This window comes from Sphaerodactylus townsendi, linkage group LG16 (genome assembly GCF_021028975.2).
Source record: "Sphaerodactylus townsendi isolate TG3544 linkage group LG16, MPM_Stown_v2.3, whole genome shotgun sequence".
Lineage (NCBI taxonomy): Eukaryota > Metazoa > Chordata > Lepidosauria > Squamata > Sphaerodactylidae > Sphaerodactylus > Sphaerodactylus townsendi.
In genome coordinates, this window is record NC_059440.1 from 21,145,648 (window position 1) to 21,166,907 (window position 21,260).

A 21,260-nucleotide genomic window follows, 5' to 3' on the forward strand; every position below is an offset into this window, starting at 1 on the left:
CATTGTTATATCTTTTTTTAAAACGAAAGTTTTGCAAAACTGCTCCAGGGATGGCAGGTGTTGATGATGAAACAGGTTTCGACCAATCTGTGCTGTGCATAATGGGTTTCTGCTGCAAACTCAATAAACAGACCTCAGCTCACGAAGAGGAATTCAAAACCATGAGTGGGCTTCCTGAGTTTGCCTGCTGTTCAAAATAACGAGCAGGTCCATATATACCTTGAAATTCACAGGCGATCTGAAACAATTTAGAGAGAGCTACAAAAGCTTTCGGTGGTGTGCAAGTACTTCAGCGACAAGGGTTACAACTAAAGCTTTTTCTTTTCTTGATTTCCGCCCTGCCTTGATAATTGCTACTCCATCTGGCGGTCTTGTTTATTTGCATCTCTTCATGCTGAGAATGCTTATCGCAGGCACTCGGATCTTGACGGGGTGAACAGATTGGCAGACTCCTGACTGCAGGTTTAACCTTCAAGCCAAAGGGCTGGGGAAAGGCATGCCACAGTGTTCAAACTAAATCGAACCGACTGAACAAAGAACCCGTCCCGTACTAGACGCATCGGACACAAGGCCAAAAAGGTTTGCGGAGCTCTCAGAGAACGTTCCGTCCTTGTTTTCAGGCACTACAGGAACCAAACACCAATTTCACCAGTGTAATAAAGCTTCACTTCTCCTATATAACTGCAAAATGATGGACACAGCTGGAACAGAAGCATTTCACGCTTGCAAACTCAAGGCTGCGTTGCAAAGGTGGCAGCCCACATTTTTTTCTAGAAAGGAGTTGCAAGCAAAATCATCTTTTTTTTTCCTGGTTAAGGCATAGAAGAGAAGAAGAGTTTTGGATTTATATGCCCCCTTTCTCTCCTGTAAGGAAATTCAAAGGGGCTTACAATCTCTCTTCCCTTCCCACCCCACAACAAACACCCTGTGGAGGGGCTGAGAGAGCTCCAAAGAAATATGACTAGCCCAAGGTCACCTAGCTGGCATGTGTTGGAGTGCACAAGCTAATCTGGTTCCCCAGATAAGCCTCCACAGCTCAAGTGGCAGAGCGGGGAATCAAACCCGGTTCTCCAGATTAGAATGCACCTGCTCTTAACCACTACACCACAGTGGCATAGAGCATCTTGCTCCTACCCTGGCACTGGTACATCAGAGCCCTCATATTGAGGGGCCTGCCGCCCCCCCCTCTTTGGGGTGGGCTGAAATTGAGGCGGGACGCCTTGTTTAAATGTTAATTATTAACCGCTGGTTTTAAGTATTTTAAGACGTTTTATTGATGGAGCCTATGTATTGTGTACTGGATTCGCTCCTGTTTAATGCTTCATGTTTTATATTATGTTGTTCACTGCCCGGAGCCCTTCGGGGATTGGGCGGTATAGAAATTGAATGAATGAATGAATGAATGAATGAATGAATGAATGAATAAATAAATAAATAAATAAATCTTTCAGTCGCAGCTGCTACCCCAGTTTCCACCTGCTTGACTGACAACATGCAGCATGATGCTATAAATGAGCAATCCTTTATTATACACTCGAAGATGTCACAAAGCTAGCTGTTCCTTTCAGCATCACTAAGAAACTGTCCTCAAGAGCAGCTATCAACACACACCGGTGAGGTTTACATGCATTTTTCTGCAACAGCTATCAGGAGATAAGAAAGAACCCCTGTTACCGTTCATGAAACAAGGAGAAAGCGCACTTTCGTTTTGTGAAGAATTCATCAGCCAGGCTAAAGGTCAAGGCTATATTTGAAAGAAACATGGTCCAGCTATCTTTTTTGAAGCTAAGCAGGTTTGAAGTTTAGTCAGTACCTGGTTTGGAGAACCTCTGAGAAATCTGTGTGTGCTCCACCACGGAAGGAAGGAGGAGGAGAGATGTTATTTTAAAAAGAACTTTTTCAAAGAATGCGGCCCACCTCTGAGTCACAAAAAAAGGATTACCCCATCCACGAGCTGATCTGAACAAGGATTTTCAAAATGGACAGCTTGCCCTTCCTCTCAACGCATGCTGCAAAGGACCCAGGACTACGAGAACAACATTAGTGTTACCAGTACCCCATTTCGTCCACAGGCTGAAATTCAGGACGTGCACAATTCTCAGCAATAGAGATGCAGTTATAGCCCCTGCTACTGTTTGCCTAAAGTCACGGGAACCAAGGAGAAAAGGGCACAGATTTCAATACAGCATAAGGGGGAGTGGGGGTAGCCAGGAACTAGAAGCCCCAAAAGGCTAACATTCACCTGCCCCCAGTTATCCCCAAGAGCAAGTTAGATGCACACAGCATGTCAAGAAGAAAAAGGACGCCTTTACCTGTAGAACTGGAGCTGTCGTTTGGGACTCCCGTAGCGAGCACTTCCGACAGCAGAAGGAAAAGAAAGAAGAAATGTTCCATAGGTCACAGGAAAAAAAAGAAACAAAGACAACCTGGTCCCACCTCCCTATCCCCAAGCAGAGCTTTCCTGGGCGCTCAGTGAAAAGGTCTCTCTGTACAGTCCCATCTCATTGCTTAAGGACGAGTTGGCGAAAGCTTTGGAAACAGCGCCACCAAGTGGAGAGACCATGCTCACGTTGCTGGTGGAAGCTGGTGTTTGTAAGAGCGAAGAAAGGGGCTCGAGTGCAGTTCCTGTCTGCTGGAGCACCGGAGACGGGATGGCACGGGAAGTAGGGGTGGGCACCATTTGCACAACCACAGAAGCGAAGAGTTTTCGGGCTGCACATCTCCAGCATCCGAAATGACCATGCACACAAACCCACAGACGTTACGGAGAATTCCGCCAACACAAAACAGACTCGGGTGCAAATCCTGACAGCACTCACAATTCTGAAGACAAGAAAAAGATCAGTCTTTTCTGTCTCATCTTCCCCTCTATTTCCCCCTCATGGTTGAAGTGAGCCCCTTGGGGCAGAGACAGGGCAGCTATAGAGAATTTGCCACTTGTTCATCTAGGACAGGGGTCTGCAACCTGCGGCTCTCCAGATGTCCATGGACTACAATTCCCATCAGGTCCTGCCAATTGGCCATGCTGGCAGGGGCTGATGGGATTTGTAGTCCACGAACATCTGGAGAGCCGCAGGTTGCAGACCCCTGATCTAGGATAATTCTACTTAGCTTCACCTTCTTATCTGTTTCCCAGTAACCAAAGGGGCAAAGTAAATCCAGACAGGAGAAGCAAGTCCATGAGCAGGTGCAGGGACACAATAAAAAAACCCCATCTCAGTTTCTAGCCCAGCGGTCTGCAACCTGTGGCTCTCCAGATGTTCATAGACTACAAATCCCATCAGCCCCTTCCAGCATGGCCAATTGGCAGGTTGCAGACCTCTGTTCTAGCCACACTATTCAGAATTGTCCACTGATATTCCAGAGGTTAAGTTGTCCCCTCGATTTCCCAGGATGCTGTGAACAGGACATCTTTCAAGCTGCAATTATTATAACTGAAGATGTCTTGGGCATGAATTCTACAGAGTGGGACACATGGCACTTTCCTCCAGTGACTCTACCAGTGAGGACTGGACCACCCCATTTCAGAGAAGTGGGGGCAATTTTGCCTCTTTGTATCAAGAACTGTCAATCATGCCTACAGGGAAAAAATATACAGGGAGAATTTGAGGTCACTTGCTGGGCCAGAGCAAAACTAACTCCTTGCCGTCCCTCCCAGCACTTAGAATCAAAATTGCACCAAATTTTACGGGCAGTAGAACAAAGAGGGGTGGGACGTCCAATCCCCAATGCTCATACCCCCAGCCCCAGCGAGGTAGCCAATGTGTGTTTTCCTACATCGGTTCCCCCACTGAATACAGCCTTCAGGGACCAAAGGAAAGAGTCAAGAATGCTGCCAAAACATCCTCTGCAGAGTAGGAGTTGCCTTCAGAGGAGCCTTTGGAAACTTTTGTCTGAGCAGCAACGGCAGCAAGATTATGGATGCTATAAATAAATACATTAAAAATAAACAAAAATAAACAAGACAACACTAGATTGAAAAGTGATGGCAATTAAGGGCAGCTGCCACCGTTAGTTTGCATGCCGCTTTCTCTAGAACGCTATGGGAGCTGCAATTCCTGGCCATCGATGCAACGCCCAGCGGGTAGCAATCAGTGGGGGAGGCGTAGTACCTGAGAAAGTGACCCATGGGATGATGCCTTACTAAGCTCTGGCTCCTGAATCTACAGCCACCCTCTGCTCCCCTAGAGCTCATGCTGATGGAGAATACAGCCATGTTTCTCCTCATGTTTCTGCCAACCGGCTGTAGGAGGCCATCTTGGATTCATGGCATGATGGAGGGAGAGGCTTCCATCTTCTCTGTTCACCCAAAGCAGGCCCATTTGGCCTGCCATTGGTCAGCAGCCAAAAAGCCATTCTTCTCCCCCTCCCACTGAGAGCTGCTGCCCCTGTCTCAGATACCAAATTGCCTTAGGAGACTGTGGTGTGGAGTGAGAGTGAGAGTGAAAGCCACAGGCTACTACCACCAGGTATGGGTGTGAAGGCACAGCATCTCAAGGTGGAAAGCCAGGATGGGGTACCATCAGACCAACAGCTGGTGGGATAGGTAGAAGCCTCAGAGTGCTAACTGGAGTTCACTGATAAATGAATGACTTCCGGGCAAGTTTGTGCCGAATAGTCACTCCCTTCGCCAAATGTTCGCTAAACTGAATATTCGTTACTATTTGATACTCTCTTGAAAATTACCTTCCTGAAAACAAAACTGTCAAATTAAATTGCCCAGAAGTGTGGCATTTATTCCAGGGGTGTTCTGCATCCTTTTGTCCTCTAACCTGCTGCTGCTAAGCTCCGTTTTCTTCATTCTTTTAGCCCTTGCTGCCGGGCAACCTTTACTACTTTGTAAACATAACCATGACTTGGTTTGTGTTCTCATTCAGGAGAAATTTTTATCAGCCACCCGACTGGTTTTTGGGGTTTGGGGAGAAATATTACACACGCCTTTTTCGGTATTTTGTTACAGCCACGCTGGTTAGAAACTTCCTCTTGTTTTTAAGGAACCAGGGGGCATTCATTGAAAATGCTGGGGGGAAGAATGAGGACTAATAAAAGGAAACACTTCTTTACACAACGTGTGATTGGTGTTTGGAATATGCTGCCACAGGAGGTGGTGATGGCCACTAAGCTGGATAGCTTTAAAAAGGGCTTGGACAGATTTATGGAGGAGAAGTCGATCTATGGCTACCAATCTTGATCCTCCTTGATCTCAGATTGCAAATGCCTTAGCAGACCAGGTGCTCGGGAGCAGGAGCAGCAGAAGGCCATTGCTTTCACATCCTGCAAGTGAGCTCCCAAAGGCACCTGGTGGGCCATTGCGAGTAGCAGAGTGCTGGACTAGATGGACTCTGGTCTGATCCAGCAGGCTAGTTCTTATGTTCTTATGTTCTTAATGATTTTTTTTGAACGACGAATTCTGCACATAATCTCTCCCCCCCCCCCCAATGTATGTGCTTTCCATCCATTTTTCTGTAAAATTGCAGCCCAAGCAAACCTCCCAACGGATCCTCCAGAAATCAGGAAACGCAGTGTAAACTTACCTGTAGATCATGCCTGGGGAGCCCGTCTGTCTATTCGAGAATCTAGCCGGAGAGTCCGTGGTGGATTCTGGATACATGGAGCCAAACTCCTGGTTCTAGGTCAGGCTTTTTCAATACCCTCTGCATACAACAAGGAAGAGAAGGACAGAGTTAGAAGAAGGAGATTATATCCCACTCATTTCTCCTGTAAGGGACCTCAATTCTGCATGTGCGGAAGGGGCCTCAAGCAACATGGTCGCTGCTTTTAAACACAGAAGCTGACATCTCCTCAATCTGATAGTGGAAGGGGAAAAGTGGAGCCAAAAAAATAATGGTTACAGATATTCTCGCTTGGCACAGGATGCCTACAACTCAGAGCTGGCGTTCTACGCTCATTCTCCTCCCCAAGATCTGCCCCATATCAGCTTCATGTGCTGTCAAACACACACGTGGCTCCAAAAACTGCAGACACACACCCTTTTCCCTGCTCCAAACTGTGTACAAGTCATCTTATTTCTGACTCATAGGCACCTGAGACTGTATCACATTAGCAAAACCAGCCGCTGGAAACAATGAGAAAAGTAAAAAAAGAAAAAAGAAAGAAGAACAGGGTAGCTGAAAAAAGTAGAGCCAGCCTGGTGTTAAGAGCAGTTAATCTGCAGAACTGGGTTCAATTCCTTCCTCCTCCACATGAAGCCTGCTGGGTGATCTTGAGCTAGTTAAAGTTCTTTCAGAAGTCTTCCAACCCATGAAGAAGAAGAAGAAGAAGAAGAAGAAGAAGAAGAAGAAGAAGAAGAAGAAGAAGAAGAAGAAGAAGAAGAAGAACAAGTAGTAGTAGTAGTAGCAGTAGTAGTAGTTTGGATTTATACCCCACCTTTCTCTCCTGTAAGGAGACTCAAGGTGGCTTACAAGCTCCTTGCCCTTCCTCTCCCCACAGCAGACACCTTGTGAGGTAGGTGGGGCTGAGAGTACAGAAGAACTGTGACTAGCCCAAGGTCACCCAACAGGAATGTAAGAGTGTGGAAACACGTCTGGTTCACCAGATAAGCCTCTGCCACTTAGGTGGAAGAGTGGGGAATGAAACCCGGTTCTCCAGATTAGAATCCACCTGCTCTTAACCACTGCACCACACAGGCAATGATACCTCTGAATGCCAGTTGCTTTGAAAACCCTATGGGGTCACCAAAAGGCAGCTGTGACTTGATCATTCTCTCTCTCTCTCTCTCTCTCTCTCTCTCTCTCTCTCTCTCTCACACACACACACACACACAGAGACAGCTGAAAAGGCAGAGCAAAAAAGGCCAAATGCTAGAAAACCTCCTATATTTTTCACAGAATTCCACCTCGTCACATTAAATTAAGCAACTCTCATCTCCTGGCCTGTATTTAAACTGAAAAACTAGATGGTAGTGGTGGAAGGAGAGGCTTCCCATAATAGCCCAGAGGCCTTTCCCAAGGCCAAGCTGCACCCTTGGCGGTAGCTCTGGGCTGCCTCCGAGCGCTTTTGGTTAGGCTCTCGGAATGCCAGGCACACGACTCAACCTGACGGGAATGCGGAAGAGGCCTCCGGCTTTTTGCAGCGGACACCGTCCAATCAAAACGAGCTGCATCCGGCAGCCGAAGCGGTCCCACCAGAGACCCAGCATCTTGAAAATGCCGAGCCGAAAGAGCGCTGCGTTAGTACGGTTGCTGCAGCACTGAACCTGCAGGGCCCGGAACAGGAGTTAGTTGAAACTGAGAAGACCCAACACTCCGAGTCGGTTTTTGTGAATATTTCTTTTCGGGGAGAGGAGAGGGGGAGGAAAGAGAGGCAGGCAGTAGAAATTGAGGCTGGACTGCCCTTTAAGCAGACCCACTTGACGCTCCGGCCCCTGAGGTTTGTGCATTTAGCACGCCAACCGAGGTCTGTCGCAACCATGCACTGAATTTACATTTTTTCCAGGATACCGCTGATGCCGTTTTAAGGACTCAGGTGCTGCAGCAATACAAACTTCATCCTAAGAGCATATGCTGGACCAATCTCTTTTGTTCCCAGAAGGTTTCTCACCTCCCTGCATGCTGTTGCTCTGCATTTACAGCACTTATTTGCAAAAACCGATTCCCACGCAGATGACATCTGACAAAAGAAGCTCTGACCCTTGTAAGATTATACCCGTAAATCTGGCTGCCCTTGGACTTGAATTAGCTGTGCAGACCCAATGGACTGTTGCAAGCCAAACATACCATCGCCTGCAGCTGGCCTCAGTGTGTATGATGATGATGATGATGATGAAGAAGATGAAGAAGAAGAAGAGGAGGAGGATGATTTTGGATTTGTACCCCACCTTTCTCTCCTGTAAGGAGACTCAAGGTGGCTTACAAGCTTCTTTCCCTTCCTCTCCCCACAACAGACACCTTGTGAGGTAGGTGGGGCTGATGAGAGAGTTCAGAGAGAACTGTGACTAGCCCAAGGTCACCTAGCAGGAATGTAGGAGTGAGGAACACAGGAGTGATGAATGTAGGAGTGAGGAAAGCTTTTCCAAGGAGCCCAGCGGTGGTCTGTTGTGTAAAGCCCTGCTAATTTTGCATACATATTCTGGTCCTTCTAGGGGTAAGAAGGTATATGGCAGGGGTGTCCAAGTCTGGCGCTTCAGATGTTCATGAACTATGATACCTATCAGCCCCTGCCAATTGGCCATGCTAGCAGGGCCTGATGGGAATCATAGTCCATGAACATCTGAAGCGCCAGACTTGGACACCCCTGGTATATGGGGAGGCATATTGTCCTTAACCGCAGAAAACTGTACTTGAGACATCCCTTCCAGCTTCTGCGACTTCACCAGGATTCACCTGTCTTTGCAACACGAGATCTAATAATTTGCTTCCAAATGTCAAATAGCCATATTTTCTCTTTCCACCTTCTACCTGGCACTGCTTTCACTGCCAGGGATTTTGGGGGCTCTCAGGCAAGGAGGTATCTTTGCCCGCATCCCCCATGAACTGGAAGAAGTGGAATGTGCAAACTGAGAATCCCCCTGCGCTGTTTCGGATCTTCCCAGGTGCTCTTTGCAAAGTTGCGGTGGCCGATTGTCGAAACAAGAATTTTGAGGCTCCATGAAAGGATTATGAGCATAAGAACATAAGAACATAAGAACAAGCCAGCTGGATCAGACCGGAGTCCATCTAGTCCAGCTCTCTGCTACTCGCAGTGGCCCACCAGGTGCCTTGGGGAGCTCAAGCCTTCATGAGGTGACATCAGATTCACAAAAGATGGCAGTTGGGGGGGGGGGGGCTCAGAATCACATCACTTGTCATTTCAGCTTCTGGGGACTAATTCGGTGACTCCCCTAGAGCTTCTCAATGTGGTGGGCCTCGGCAAAATCTTCAACTCGGCCAACCCCTGGACTGACCTACTGGAACAGTGCTCTTCTGCAGCGCTTGGCTCACGAAATCATCTTGTCCCGAGACAGACAGGAGCCTCTGTCTCTAAAATAAGACCTGCAAGAACGAGGACAGAAAACAGAACAATGGTGTTTGGTAACAGGCAGAACTGCTAGAAGACCCAGCCAAGAATGGGGCTGCTTCAAGGTGACATCATAGAGGAGAGGGAAAGAGGGGGGGGGATCCCTGCCTTCCTTCACTGCCTCATGAAGCTCAAATGATAAAAAAGGGCTGTGACCTTGGGTTTTTCAAGAATCGATGATGGAAGACTTCACTCGAAGACACCGGAGCCCATGCGAGAGGCATAGCAGGTCCTGCGTAATACAGGAAGCGTCATTGCAGCCACAGTTTGAAAGCCAATTCCAGGCCCCAAATGAAGAGTAGACAAGAATCAGAAACGGTCCGATTTTCAGTTGCAGGTCGGCCGCCAGCTAGTGGTACAACAAAACTGAGAGCCAGCATGGTGTAGTGGTTAACAGTAGGTGCACTCTAATCTGGGGAACTGGGTTTGATTTCCCGCTCTGCTACTTGAGCTGGGGAGGCTTATCTGGGGAGCTAGATTAGTTTGTGCACTCCCACACACGCCAGCTGGGTGACCTTGGGCTCATCACAGTTCTTTGGAGCTCTCTCAGCCCCACCCACCTCACAGGGTGTTTGTTGTGAGGGGGGAAGGGAAAGCAGATTGTAAGCTCCTTCGAGTTTCTTTACAGGAGAGACGGGGTGGTGGTGGTGGTGGTGGTATAAATCCAAACTCTTCTTGAAATCCAGTAGAACCTTAAAGCTCAACAAAACCTCCCTGAATGAGAGTTTTAGTGAGTCACAGCTCATGCCTTCAGGGATTCCACAAGGAGCAGCAAAATTGAGGATATAATCCCCTAGGTAGTTTTCACACAGGAAAATGCCTCAAGGGAGGGGGAGGCCAAATCCCTTTCTCCCCACACAGCACCGCTCTGAGCCTGTTTGGCTGGATTTTCAAAGAAACTGTTCCACACAGCTGTTGTGCAGTTGGGTCTGGGGAAGCCAGATGCAACTCTTTAAAAACAGTAACAGTAGTACGGCCCTTGCAGGGGCTTCAACGCAAGGAGGAAGCGAGATCGAAGGAGGCCAGTGGTAGACTTAAAAATACGGGGGGGTGGGGGTGGGGAGCAGACAGGACAGGTGAAAGATTTGTTGGTCAGATCAAAGATGGAACCAAGAAAGGGGAAGTCTTTGGCAGGTTGGGGTGGAATCTTGATTCGGCTGCTGTGATGGTTATCTAACAGAGCATAGTTCTACCCATGAACACAAGAAGATGCTGTATACTAATACTTTTAAACTGTTGGTCTCTCTCTTTTTTTTGCCATCAAGTCACAACTGATGTAGATGTAGTGACAGAACAAAACTGAAGTCTAGTAGCCCCTTAAAACTCAACAAAACCCTCTCGGGTTTTCAAGGCAAGAGACGTTCAAAGGTGGTTTGCCATTGCCTTCCTCAACCTCACAACCCTGGTATTTCTTGAAGGTCTCCCATCCAAATACGAGCCGGGGTCAGGGCCGAGAGTGTGTGACTGGCCCATGGTCACACAACACATTTCTATGGTACAGTCGGGATTCGAACCGGAATTTCCCATACCCTAACCAGACATCCTAACCACTACACTCTAATCACTCTCCATAGTGATCTATATTGGTCAGTATTGTCTCTTCCAATTGGCAACCATTCTTCAGGCATTCAGAGACAGTTTTAAGTCCAACTACACACAAAACCCCACGGAGAAGAAACAGCAGTGATGGGGAATCTCGTTCTCACAACTGGCAAAAAAGCTCTTTTCCTTTTATTTATTTATTATTTTATGTTTTGCATTTATGTCCTGCCAATCTCCCAAAGGACTCGAGACGTCTTTACATATTTATTGTAAAAACATAGTAAAAACCATACAAAATTACAAAAGGCAAAAAGATAAATGCTAAAACCAGTTCAGTTCATTCCAAGATGGCGCAAAAAATCCTAAACAGCATAAGGGAACAGGCGTGCGTGTCGTGTCCAGTGGTGGGATTCAGCCGGTTCGCACCACTTCGGCGGAACCGGTTGTTAAAATGGTGCTTGTAAACAACCAGTTGTTAAATTATTTGAATCCCACCACCAGAACCGGTTGTTAAATTATTTGAATCCCACCACTGGTCATGTCCCATAAGGGAAACTGTGGCGAAAACTGTTCAGCATGACTAACCTTTGGTCAGGCTATCTGGTAAAATTGCCTCAGTGGCTGGATGTTGCCTAAGGATCACCAGTGGCTAGTGTAATGGTTTTCTAGCGCCAGCCTCGGAAACCTGGATTCAAATCCCCACACACTGCAAAACTATGTGGATGACTATGCTCCGGTCATTCTCCTTCCAGTCTAACTGTGAGGCGGGAGAAAAATGTCCACCACCCGTAGCTCTTTGGGGGAACAGAGGAATAAAAATACGACTGACAGATATTCTACATATCAGGCACATTTAAATCAGCAAGAGAAGTCAGACAAGACTTCACTAATCAGAAGGCCTTTTCTGTCGCTACGAATTGGCCCTCAGTGAGCGAGAATGTCATGTTCAGTGTGTACTTGCTGACCCAGGAGCTTGAGATCTCTCCTCAGTCTGATTTTTTAAGGCCATTACGGCCAGTTTCAATTACATCAGCCTAAAACCTCTGCTGGAAAAATCCACCAAAGCTCAAGTTACCTAGTAAAAGGTTTCTAGGGGCCAAAGACCAGAAGTGGGAATGAAAAACCAAGATGAAAGCTACAAAGGAGGAGAGTGAGAGAGACAGATAGAGAGAGAGAGATAAAAGAATGTCAGTGTGGGAGCAGCCTGTCAGACTGGGAGATCTGGGTTCAAATCCCAAGCAAACCCACTGGCTGACCCACTCTTTCTCTCCTCTTATGAAGTTGCCACAAGTCAGCCTCTTTAGCTGTGCTATCAGGTCATTTCTTCTTAAGATCAGGACTCCTTTTGATTTTTACAGAGGAAGAACCAGACAAAAACATTCCAACTACTTGAAAAGCCAAAAGGTGGCAGCTTATAAGTTTTGGACTATGGTTGGGGCAGAGACCTCCACGTTGGGAATGGAGCACTATTGGTTGTATTCTCCACACTTGCCTGCTGAATCTCTCCAGGAGTCCTTGGCAGGCAATAAGTTCTAGAAAGTTCAAGCGTGCCCTCAAACCAATCTTTGGGGGAAGAGTCCATCTTCGCCAATCTGGGAACACGCAAAGCAAACAAACGAGTCCCTCAGAATGCCCAGAGCGGCCTTCCTCATCATTTGGAGCCAGCGCCAGGCAATAACCACAAACAGTATGTGGACTCCAGCTCGGGCACTTCTCTTTACAGCAGTAGTCAAGTTCGACAAAGGGAAGGGACACGTGGATTCTCCTGGTGCTGTTCAAAGCAAAATTTGAACTCAGTGGCCCATTTCCATTTCATCAAACATCTCAGGGTTTGCTCTACAGTGAGCTACGCATATTGTTTAATGTGCATGACCAGAAAGCTTTCTCTTCCTCCAAATGGAAGGACAACAAAATTCCAATGAAACAAGACCGGATCTTGAAAGTCCCAGAGTACACAGAGATGGCAAGGCAGATGGCGGTTATTTAGAGACAAGAATATGGACAATTTCCTGAAAGGCTGGAAATCCTTTGCGCATTACTTATTGAAAGCATACTCAAACAGAGAAACAACGGCAGGATTCGAGGCTTAAATGAAAACGGTAAGACAACTTTATAAGAAGGACCAAAAGTGAAAAAAAAATGTAGTTATTAATTATAAGCACCGAGTTAGAATTATGCTTGGATCCTTAGTGGGGTAGCTGGAAGTCACCATATACATGTGTAGGCAGTAGTAGTACTACTAGTACTAGTACTAGTACTACTACTACTACTACTACTACTACTACTACTAGTAGTAGTAGTAGTAGTAGTAGTAGTAGTAGTAGTAGTACCAAGCCTTTATTGGTGTATAAGACAATACAGGTAAAATACAGAGAAAAAAACAAAAACCAGATTTAAAACAATCCCCAAAGAGAATGATAACAAAGAATCTCTTAATCACAGAGTGACCCAACAAAGTTAAAAAACAGAACTATCCTATAGAGTGTATAATTTCTACTAAAACTTGGCTACCAATTCACAAACTACAAGATCAGGGTTATTTAGCAAAGTATAAGATCTTTTGAGAATCTGAAATCCTGTCACAATATGTGTAGGTGTTCGTGTAGGTGTGTTTTCCTGTCTTTTCATTTAGTATTACTATTAAAAGGGGGAGGGGGACTAGATTGGATTTTTTTTCTTTATCTTTTTATGTATGTGTTATTCAGATGTGTAAAATAAATAAAAATGATCAAGGGGAAAAAAATAAGGCTTTCTCGTCCCTGTTGTGCCTGTATCATTAATTTTGGCTTGGCGTATTATAAAATGGGAGCAGCACCTTGAGCCTATTCCGGGGAAACGCAGGGTAGAAAGACTGAAACTCAACAGCTTTATTTTTTCCCCTACTCGTAACCAGCAAAACTGTCCCATTAGCCCAGAGGCCAGCACGTAGCTGAAATGTCAGGCAGATTTGTGGCTGCGTCCTCGCATGCACACAACTTGCACTGCTTATTCGTCTCCTCCAGGATGATCAATGGTGGAGTTTTATAATGGTGTTTTATAAAAAGCCAAAAACATCTAGCAGAAGCTGGAATTTTAATCGGTGAATTTTAAGCGTAACGAATTTTCGTCGTAAGACGAAAGTAGCTTCCTCCTTGTGTGCACATCAGGAATCCATCTCTGGTCTGCTCTGGTGTGGGTGGGTGGAAGGTTTAGCCCAACATTGGCTTTCTGGCTTAACAGTTGCACCCCTGACAGCAGGCACCCCCCCCCCCAGGGGGCAGGCCTAGATGTCTTCACTAGAAACATGCTGCAATGAGGATGTTGGAACCTGGATGAAAAGGTGCCGATTCTTTCGAAACTTTATCTAGATTAAATTTTCAATGGGAATTCGGCCATGGTCAGATAGCTGTAATGTCCTGGATTGACTCCTTAATTCCTTTACACAGATGGAACAAGAGAGAGACACAGAGAGACAAGAAGGTAGCCTTAGGTCGTACAATGGTAGCTGAACGGTGTCATTTAATTCACACACTTGCGTGCAGCTTCTCTGGAGTCATTTATGCTTCTCATAGACTCATAAAGAAGAGATGCTCCAAACACTTAGCAACAAAAAACAATTAAAAACCAAAACAAATTTTCAAATACCTCACTAAAGTAAACAAGTGGCTGTACAGAAAAGGAGCATTTTGGTAGGGAGAGATTTACTCAGAACCTTGCATCTGGGTCGACTGAAATTGTTTACTGTTGTTGGGATAATTAGCTTTGTTAGTGCATCATAGTGTTATGCACTGTATTATGTTATGATGCATTATATTTTGATGCTGTTCACCACCCTGAGCCCTTCGGGGGAGGGCGGCATACAAATTCAAATACAAATCAAATAAAAAAGCGCATCTAGGAAAGTGTGCAGAATCTATGTCCCTCACCACTAACACACACTACAAACCACACTGTTATATTTTAAAGATTAGGCATGCCGTTTACTCCTTGGGTGCCGACGGCTCAGTAGGAATCCTGGAAGGCTGGTGGAAATGGAAGTGGGTGAGGAAGGAACAGGAAAAGGAGGAGGAGAACAGCAAAGGAACGGGTGGGTGGAATCGAACAAGAAGGAAAACAGGATGCGACAAGGTTGTGGTTAGAAATGGATGCTGGACAGATCCGGGAGAGGACACAGAAGGCGTACATAGAAACTGAGGGAAAACAGGGGTGATTATGGGGGAAAGGAAAGGCAGCTTTGAATATGATGTCATAACAAGCAAAGGTAGCCTAAGAAGATCTCCCAGCAACCAGCCCCCTTTACGCTACACTCACCAAGCCTAGCCTCTGGCTGAGAATGTTATTTACCACCCTTTTAGACCGAAAAAGAGGCTCTCAAAGTAGTGGAACCTTTATCTAAAAAAATGTGGCAAAGGCTGATTAAAATATAATTTTGGGGGAAAACGTTTCAGAAAGAGTTTGGGTCCAGATACAACATGGGGGTCCCTGGCTGCCTCCTCTTCTCACTTTGGGTTTGCTGTCAGCAGGTAACTGGGAAGGGCCAGAGGGGGAGCTGGACCAAGCACAAAGCCCCCCTGCCCCCCCCCCCCCCGAGATCTCTGTGGAGCAGGAGGGTGCTGGTCTCTTAGCTCCAACTCTCTAACTGTAGGAAAACCAACGTCTTTCCCTGAGGCTAAAGCCAGGATTGTTTCTGAGAACAGCATGTGAAGAGCCACTTCGTTGTCATCAGCGCTGACTGCAGACATCCCCTTCTGAGCATGAGCCACATGGTGTAGTGGTTAAGAGCAGGTGGATTCTAATCTGGAGAACCGGGTTGGATTCCCCACTCCTCCACCTGAGTAGCAGAGGCTTATCTGGTGAACCAGATGTGTTTCCACACATCTACATTCCTGCTGGGTGACCTTGGGCTAGTCACAGTTCTTCAGAACTCTCTCAGCCGCACCTACCTCACCAGGTGTGTGTTGTGGGGAGAGGAAGGGAAAGGAGCTTGTAAGCCACCTTGAGTCTCCTTCCAGGAGAGAAAGGAGGGGGTATAAATCCAAACTCTTCTTCTTTTCATACAGCACAGGAATGGAAGAATGCTCTGGTTTGATACCAGGACATAACTTATCGCCCATGTGAAGTATGAAGGTCTCTTTCTGCAGACACACTAAGTCACACACACACACACACCCACACACACACACAGAGAGAGAGAGAGAGAGAGAGAGAGAGAGAACGATCTGTGAGTTTTATTGCCTATTTTGGCCCGTCATGGCAGCAGGCCAGAGATTGATGAGCCCCTTGAACTGTGACAGGAGCCTCTGCTGCTAGTTGTTCAAAACATGGGCTGTGTGACATGACTCACGGGGTCTCATCTGCCCTTGAAAACCCAGCCAACAGACGTGGAGCGCAGAACTCTACATGAAGACTGCAAGAAAAGAAGACGCGAGGCTGCCGTTTTCTGCAGCAGCCACACAGCGCATCCCTTCCATCCCTGATGTTGGCACAAAGGGGTCTGCAACCTGCAGCTCTCCAGATGTTCATGAATTGGCCATGCTGGCAGGGGCTGATGGGAATTGTAGTCCATGAACATCTGGAGAGCTGCAGGTTGCAGACCCCTGGCACAGGGGAAGAGGAAAAACAGCCCAGAAAGTTTAAAAAGCAATGCCGAAGATAAGACAGGGAAGTCTCAGGCAAAGTGGATGACACAAAGAAAGTCAGTTTCCTGACTTGGTTACTTGAAGGAATGAATTTAGTTACATATTTGGACAACTGAATTCCCTTGATGGATTATTATGATTAAACAGAAAAGCAAAGGCTCATTCCGCACATGCAGAATAATGCACTTTCAAACTGCTTTCAGTGCTCTTTAAAGCTGTGCGGAATGGCAAAATCCACTTGCAAACAGTTGTGAAAGTGGTTTGAAAACACATTATTTTGCATGTGCAGAAGGGGCCAAAGAAACAAATTGATGATTAGCGTTTTGAAGGTCAGTGGATTGTCAAGATAAGATTTAATGGAGTAAAGTGTGACTTTGATCAGTAGTAGCTAGAATGATCAAGGGTGTAGTGGTTAGTAGCAGGTGGAGAACTAATCTGGAGAACCAGGTTTGTCTCCTCACTCCTCCACATGAGCAGCAGACTTTAATCTGGTGAACTGGGTTTGTCTCCCCGCTCCGCCGCATGAAGCCTGCTGGGTGACCTTGGGCGAGTCACAGTTCTCTCACAACTCTTTCAGCCCCACCTACTTCACAAGGTGTCTGTTGTGGGGAGAGGATGGAAAGGAGTTTGTAAGCCACTTTGAAACTCCTTACGGTTGAGAAAAGTAAGGTATAAATCCAGACTCCTCCTCTTCTTGTTAAAGAATGAGTCGTGATACTTTTTAGTGTTAATACTCAGTGCAGATGAAATTGGAAGTCCTTACGGCAAATGCACTTCTTTCGTGTCGTCAAGTTGTTTCAGTACTAACAACAACTTTAACTGGCACGGAAAAAATAGTAAATGATGGAAAGGGAAGGACTTAAGCACCCCTCCCCCACGCTCAGTCTGAATTGGATCAGACACATACCTGAGAAACTAGCTAGGGAAAATAACAGTTGAAAATAAAAATAAATTTTAAAAATGGTAGCACAGAAGGGAATATTTGAGCTGGTCAGATTTACTCAGAACTGTGGATATGAAAACACTCTCTTATGTGCGGAATGTAGCTTCCTCGCCACTAAGTACCACTATGATCCATATCAATGTATTCTAAGATTAGGGACCCCCAGAGATTGTTGGTCTACAGGACCCAGGATAAATCTACAAAAACAGCTATTGTGCACCCAAGAGCTCAGATTCATATACAGTGTGAATCCTCAATACTGTAAGTGCTTTTTTCTACTTAATGGTCTCTCTTTGCTGCGTATGCATTGATTTGAAGGGCATCTGCAGACACAGCAATTAGGGCAGTATCGATCAACTGAAATACTACCACTACTATCGGTGAACATCTGCAAGCCACATTTCAAGTGTTCCAATTGTGCATTCGCTGGCTCCATACAACGGTCCTGCAAGGTAGAGAAATCCTCCTGTCCACCCATTTGATGAGGGTGGACTGAAACACAGATGGGAAAGCTTGCCTATAGTTAATTACCAATTTTGTGGCAAGATTTGAAGCAGGGGTTATCCAGGCGGCTCTCACAGCCACATTGGTTCAGTGGGTGTCAATGTAACAGCTCTCTTGCTTCGAAAATTGGCCACCCTGCACCCTGTAGGGGTGTACCGTCCAAGGGGACATATGGGGTCAAACGTCCCCAGGCTGTGGCTGTTTAGTCATACAGCGGGCGGAAAATCACCCCCACACCCCTCCTTCTTCTTCCTGGGTCCATACACCGACTTCAAAACCTGGTGCAAAAAAAGGTTGTTTGGTTGTGGTGGGGGAGGGTGGCTGCCCAAACTGGGGGGGGGGCAGAAAACCATTGGGCTACATTTTGCATTGGGCTACATTTTGCATTGGGCTACATTTTCCCTAGATACTCCCCTGCTGTACTCCCTAGACCCTCTGGTTCAGCCCTGAATCGTATGCAGTTGGGTGAAAAAGCAAGAATTTCATTCACCCCGTAGGACTACATTCAGACCCCACTCACCTGAGATGGGGGGCAAATTTTCCAGTTTAGAGGAAATATCCTTCCCCACTCCAGAAGCCTTTGCCTGCTCTGCTTCTATCTTTATCCCTAGGAAACACCTCAACAAGCAGAATATAGAAAGGTACACACCACACTGCGCCTGGGGGAGGGAAACTCCTAAAATAAACCGGGGGACTGAAACTAAAATTAGAAAAGACTAGAAACTGGCATTCAGATGAAGGTCTGTGTTATTGGCATGCCCCGTTCCCAGCATCAAAAGGAAGAAAGATCTTCAGACTTGGAATCACTGCCTTCTAGTCTTGCCTGTACTGAAAACTACCCCCCCCCCTTCTTGGCCACATGCTTTGTAGACAGCCAGTCTCAATGCAGTTCTATGCTTCCTGCAATCAGGACTACAAAACCTTTGCCCAGCAAGGTGGCAATATTAGAAAATCGCTGCAGGAGTATAATTTTTTTCTTTAAAAACTGTACTTCATCCAGGCAGGGGAGCAACGCGACACTTAGATTTAAATATTATGCATCCTAGTCATTCCCCTGATGTTTACTCCCCGTACATTGCAGACCATCTGCAGATAGGTGCTCCCCATCCTTCCGCAACAAGAGTCACTTTGATTTCATTTTTCAAACAGGGTCTCCTTTCGTCTCCCGGCCGTGCTGGAGAAAACCACCAGAAAGGACATCAACGAAGGGGAAAAAAAGAATCCAAGCATCCCCCTCACAAGAGAAACACGTACAAGCATTCTTCTTCTGCACTAGAGATGATGGGGGCAGCCCCCCCTTTGGAAAATTCCTCTGGCTGCCATGGAAACAGCTACACTGATGATACCCAGCCAGTCTGAAGATCGGCACTGAACGGTCACATATATCCTGCACCACAACACAGAATCGTTCTATTTGCGGGGCTTGTTTCTAAGCCTGGCTATTTGGTACAACCGTTTCTCATGATCCCGAAAAGCAAGCGTGTTCGCATGTGTGGAAGGTGAGAATGGACCAAGAGAGGGAAAATACATGGCTAGATGTATGTGTGTGTGTGTGGATGGGGAATTTTACTGCCTTCTCTCTTTAAACGTAGCCAGCCTCTCCGAAAGAAAAGTACACTCAGCCCAGCAAGCATTCCTACAGTGCCCTCCGCTAAAGAAGCGGCGGGTGCCGCAAAACCTTGCCAAGAATGGCACGGAAAGAGAAGCAAAGGAACAAATTGGAATAAAGGTTACCTACCTTGAATTCTTCCCCTTTTTACGGCATTAAGATCCAGCAATGAGAGAGCAATGCAAGACAGTCAGCAAAGTAAGCAAAAGGCAGGCGGATGCAGGATCTAGCAAGCCGGCATGGTGAAAAACCGGACCGCTGTCCTACCGCGGAACGAGGGAGGCGGTGACATGGTGGGCCAAGAAAATTAGCATGGGGATTCTCTTTTTATTATCACCCCATTCCTTTTCAGGTGCTGGAAAGCCAATTCTGTTGGGTTTTTTTAAAAGCAACAACAACCGCTCAGCGTAGTCCGACAACAGAGCCAAAAACCATTTGGCATTGCGTGGGCAGGTGGAACGTCAGCCCCCCCCCCCCAGCTCCTGATCTCACTGCCGCAACGGCATCTTCGGTGCCTTCGAAGCCTGACTCGGCACAAATTGGCTCCGGCAGCCAATATTCAGCCGTCACGCTGGCAGCTGCTGCCGTTTTCACGCCCCCTCCCCGCCGCACTATTGCAGCTAAATGTGGGAACGCTTAAGGCCGGAGACGGTCGCCTCTTAACTGCAAAGCACTGGAACTCAGCAATAGGCTCCCCTGCCAGTTCTCTGCTTACCCCCCGAGCTGCAAGACAGGTGCCAGCCAGAACTGGTGTATAAAGCTTGCAAATATCCCAAAAACATCACAGGAGGAAAACGTCCGTGAGAAAGAGACTACTGCTTGCTCAGTCCTGTGGAGATCTGCATAGTCCATAACCTACCTTTTTGCCATCATGAAGTAATGGGGCAGAATGCACCCAAAAGGCAGCTGTAGTTTCAATCTCAGGGAAGTGTATCCCCTAGTAGAAGAGCAGTTTGCTAGTTGCCCGGTGAGGTTATGTGAGGAACTGCCTTATATACTCTCTAACCAATTCCCAGAACTGCCTTCTTTGAGTGACGGTGGCTCTCTGGGGATTTGGGCAAGTCTCTGGCCTGGCTTGGCTACCCGAGAACTTTCATCTGTACGTTCAATATGGGAACCCCCTGTAGGCAACAGAAGAGGTTGTAGCATCTCTTTCCTGTTCAGGACCAGCACATAGGATGGAATAAGTTATTTCTCCCCACTCTGGGGTGGTGTTAAGCAGTGGTAAAAGAGCAGGGGAAGGAAGAATTAAAAAGCTCTTCCCCCCACCCTGTTCTTCCCCCATTAAAAATGCAGCTCCAATATTCTATTTTTATCTCTTTTTAAATTGATTTGCTGATCTACGTTTGGAAGAGGGGCTGATTTGAATGGCTCTACAATGTGATTTCAGGGCGTGGAATGGTACAGGATGGTATCTCATCCGATCTAGGAAGCTAAGCTGGGTCAGTACTTGAAAGAGGGATCTCCCCCCCCAAAAGAGAAGGCCAAGGCAAACCACCTCTTCATAGTCACTTGCCTTGAAAACCCCACTAGAGGTCACTATAAGTCGGATGTGACTTGATGGCGCTTCACACACATACACAATGTAATTTTACCTTGTGTGTTTTTAAATTTTTAGCTCCCGCTCAAAGGAGAGCAATAATGCTTGGTCGAATCCCCACTACCGTCTTAGCCAGATTTCAGAACACAAACTAACCAGGTTTGAGGTCGTTTGTGTTCTGAAACCTGGCTAAGCAGTAGTGGGGATTCGACTGGGAAGGTCGTCCCTCAAACCTGGTTAGTTTGTGTTCTGAAACCTGGCTAAGATGGTAGTCCCCTTGCCAGGTTAAATGATATGCCCTCTGCCTTGTTACACGGTAGATTTAACGATCAAGAAAAGTCTAATAGATTGTGCCCACGTAATGCTGGCTTAGTCGAATCTTCGGTCCACCAATTATTACACTGTCCCAGATTCAAGGAAATCAGATCCAAATATGTGAATCTTAATCCCATATTCTCAATTGATCTCCCTGATTTATTTAGATTTCAC

The 21,260-nt window shown here is 46.6% G+C and overlaps 1 protein-coding gene across 5 annotated transcripts in view; it reads right to left on the reverse strand.

Moving 5' to 3' along the window:
- The window catches only part of KCNAB2 (potassium voltage-gated channel subfamily A regulatory beta subunit 2), a 115,265-nt gene that overhangs the window by 64,299 nt on the left and 29,706 nt on the right, over positions 1 to 21,260 (reverse strand). For 2 of the 5 annotated variants that reach the window (XM_048518538.1, XM_048518539.1), the window contains exons 2-3: positions 5,535 to 5,654; positions 2,313 to 2,354 (exon numbers count right to left, since the gene is read on the reverse strand). In XM_048518538.1, the coding sequence (XP_048374495.1) occupies positions 2,313 to 2,354; positions 5,535 to 5,611 (119 nt within the window). In that variant the 5' untranslated portion in view covers positions 5,612 to 5,654. Of the gene's footprint in view, positions 1 to 2,312; positions 2,355 to 5,534; positions 5,655 to 19,360; positions 19,709 to 20,090; positions 20,169 to 21,260 lie in introns of those variants that run through there. The other 3 variants (XM_048518540.1, XM_048518537.1, XM_048518541.1) reach the window with 3 other exon arrangements.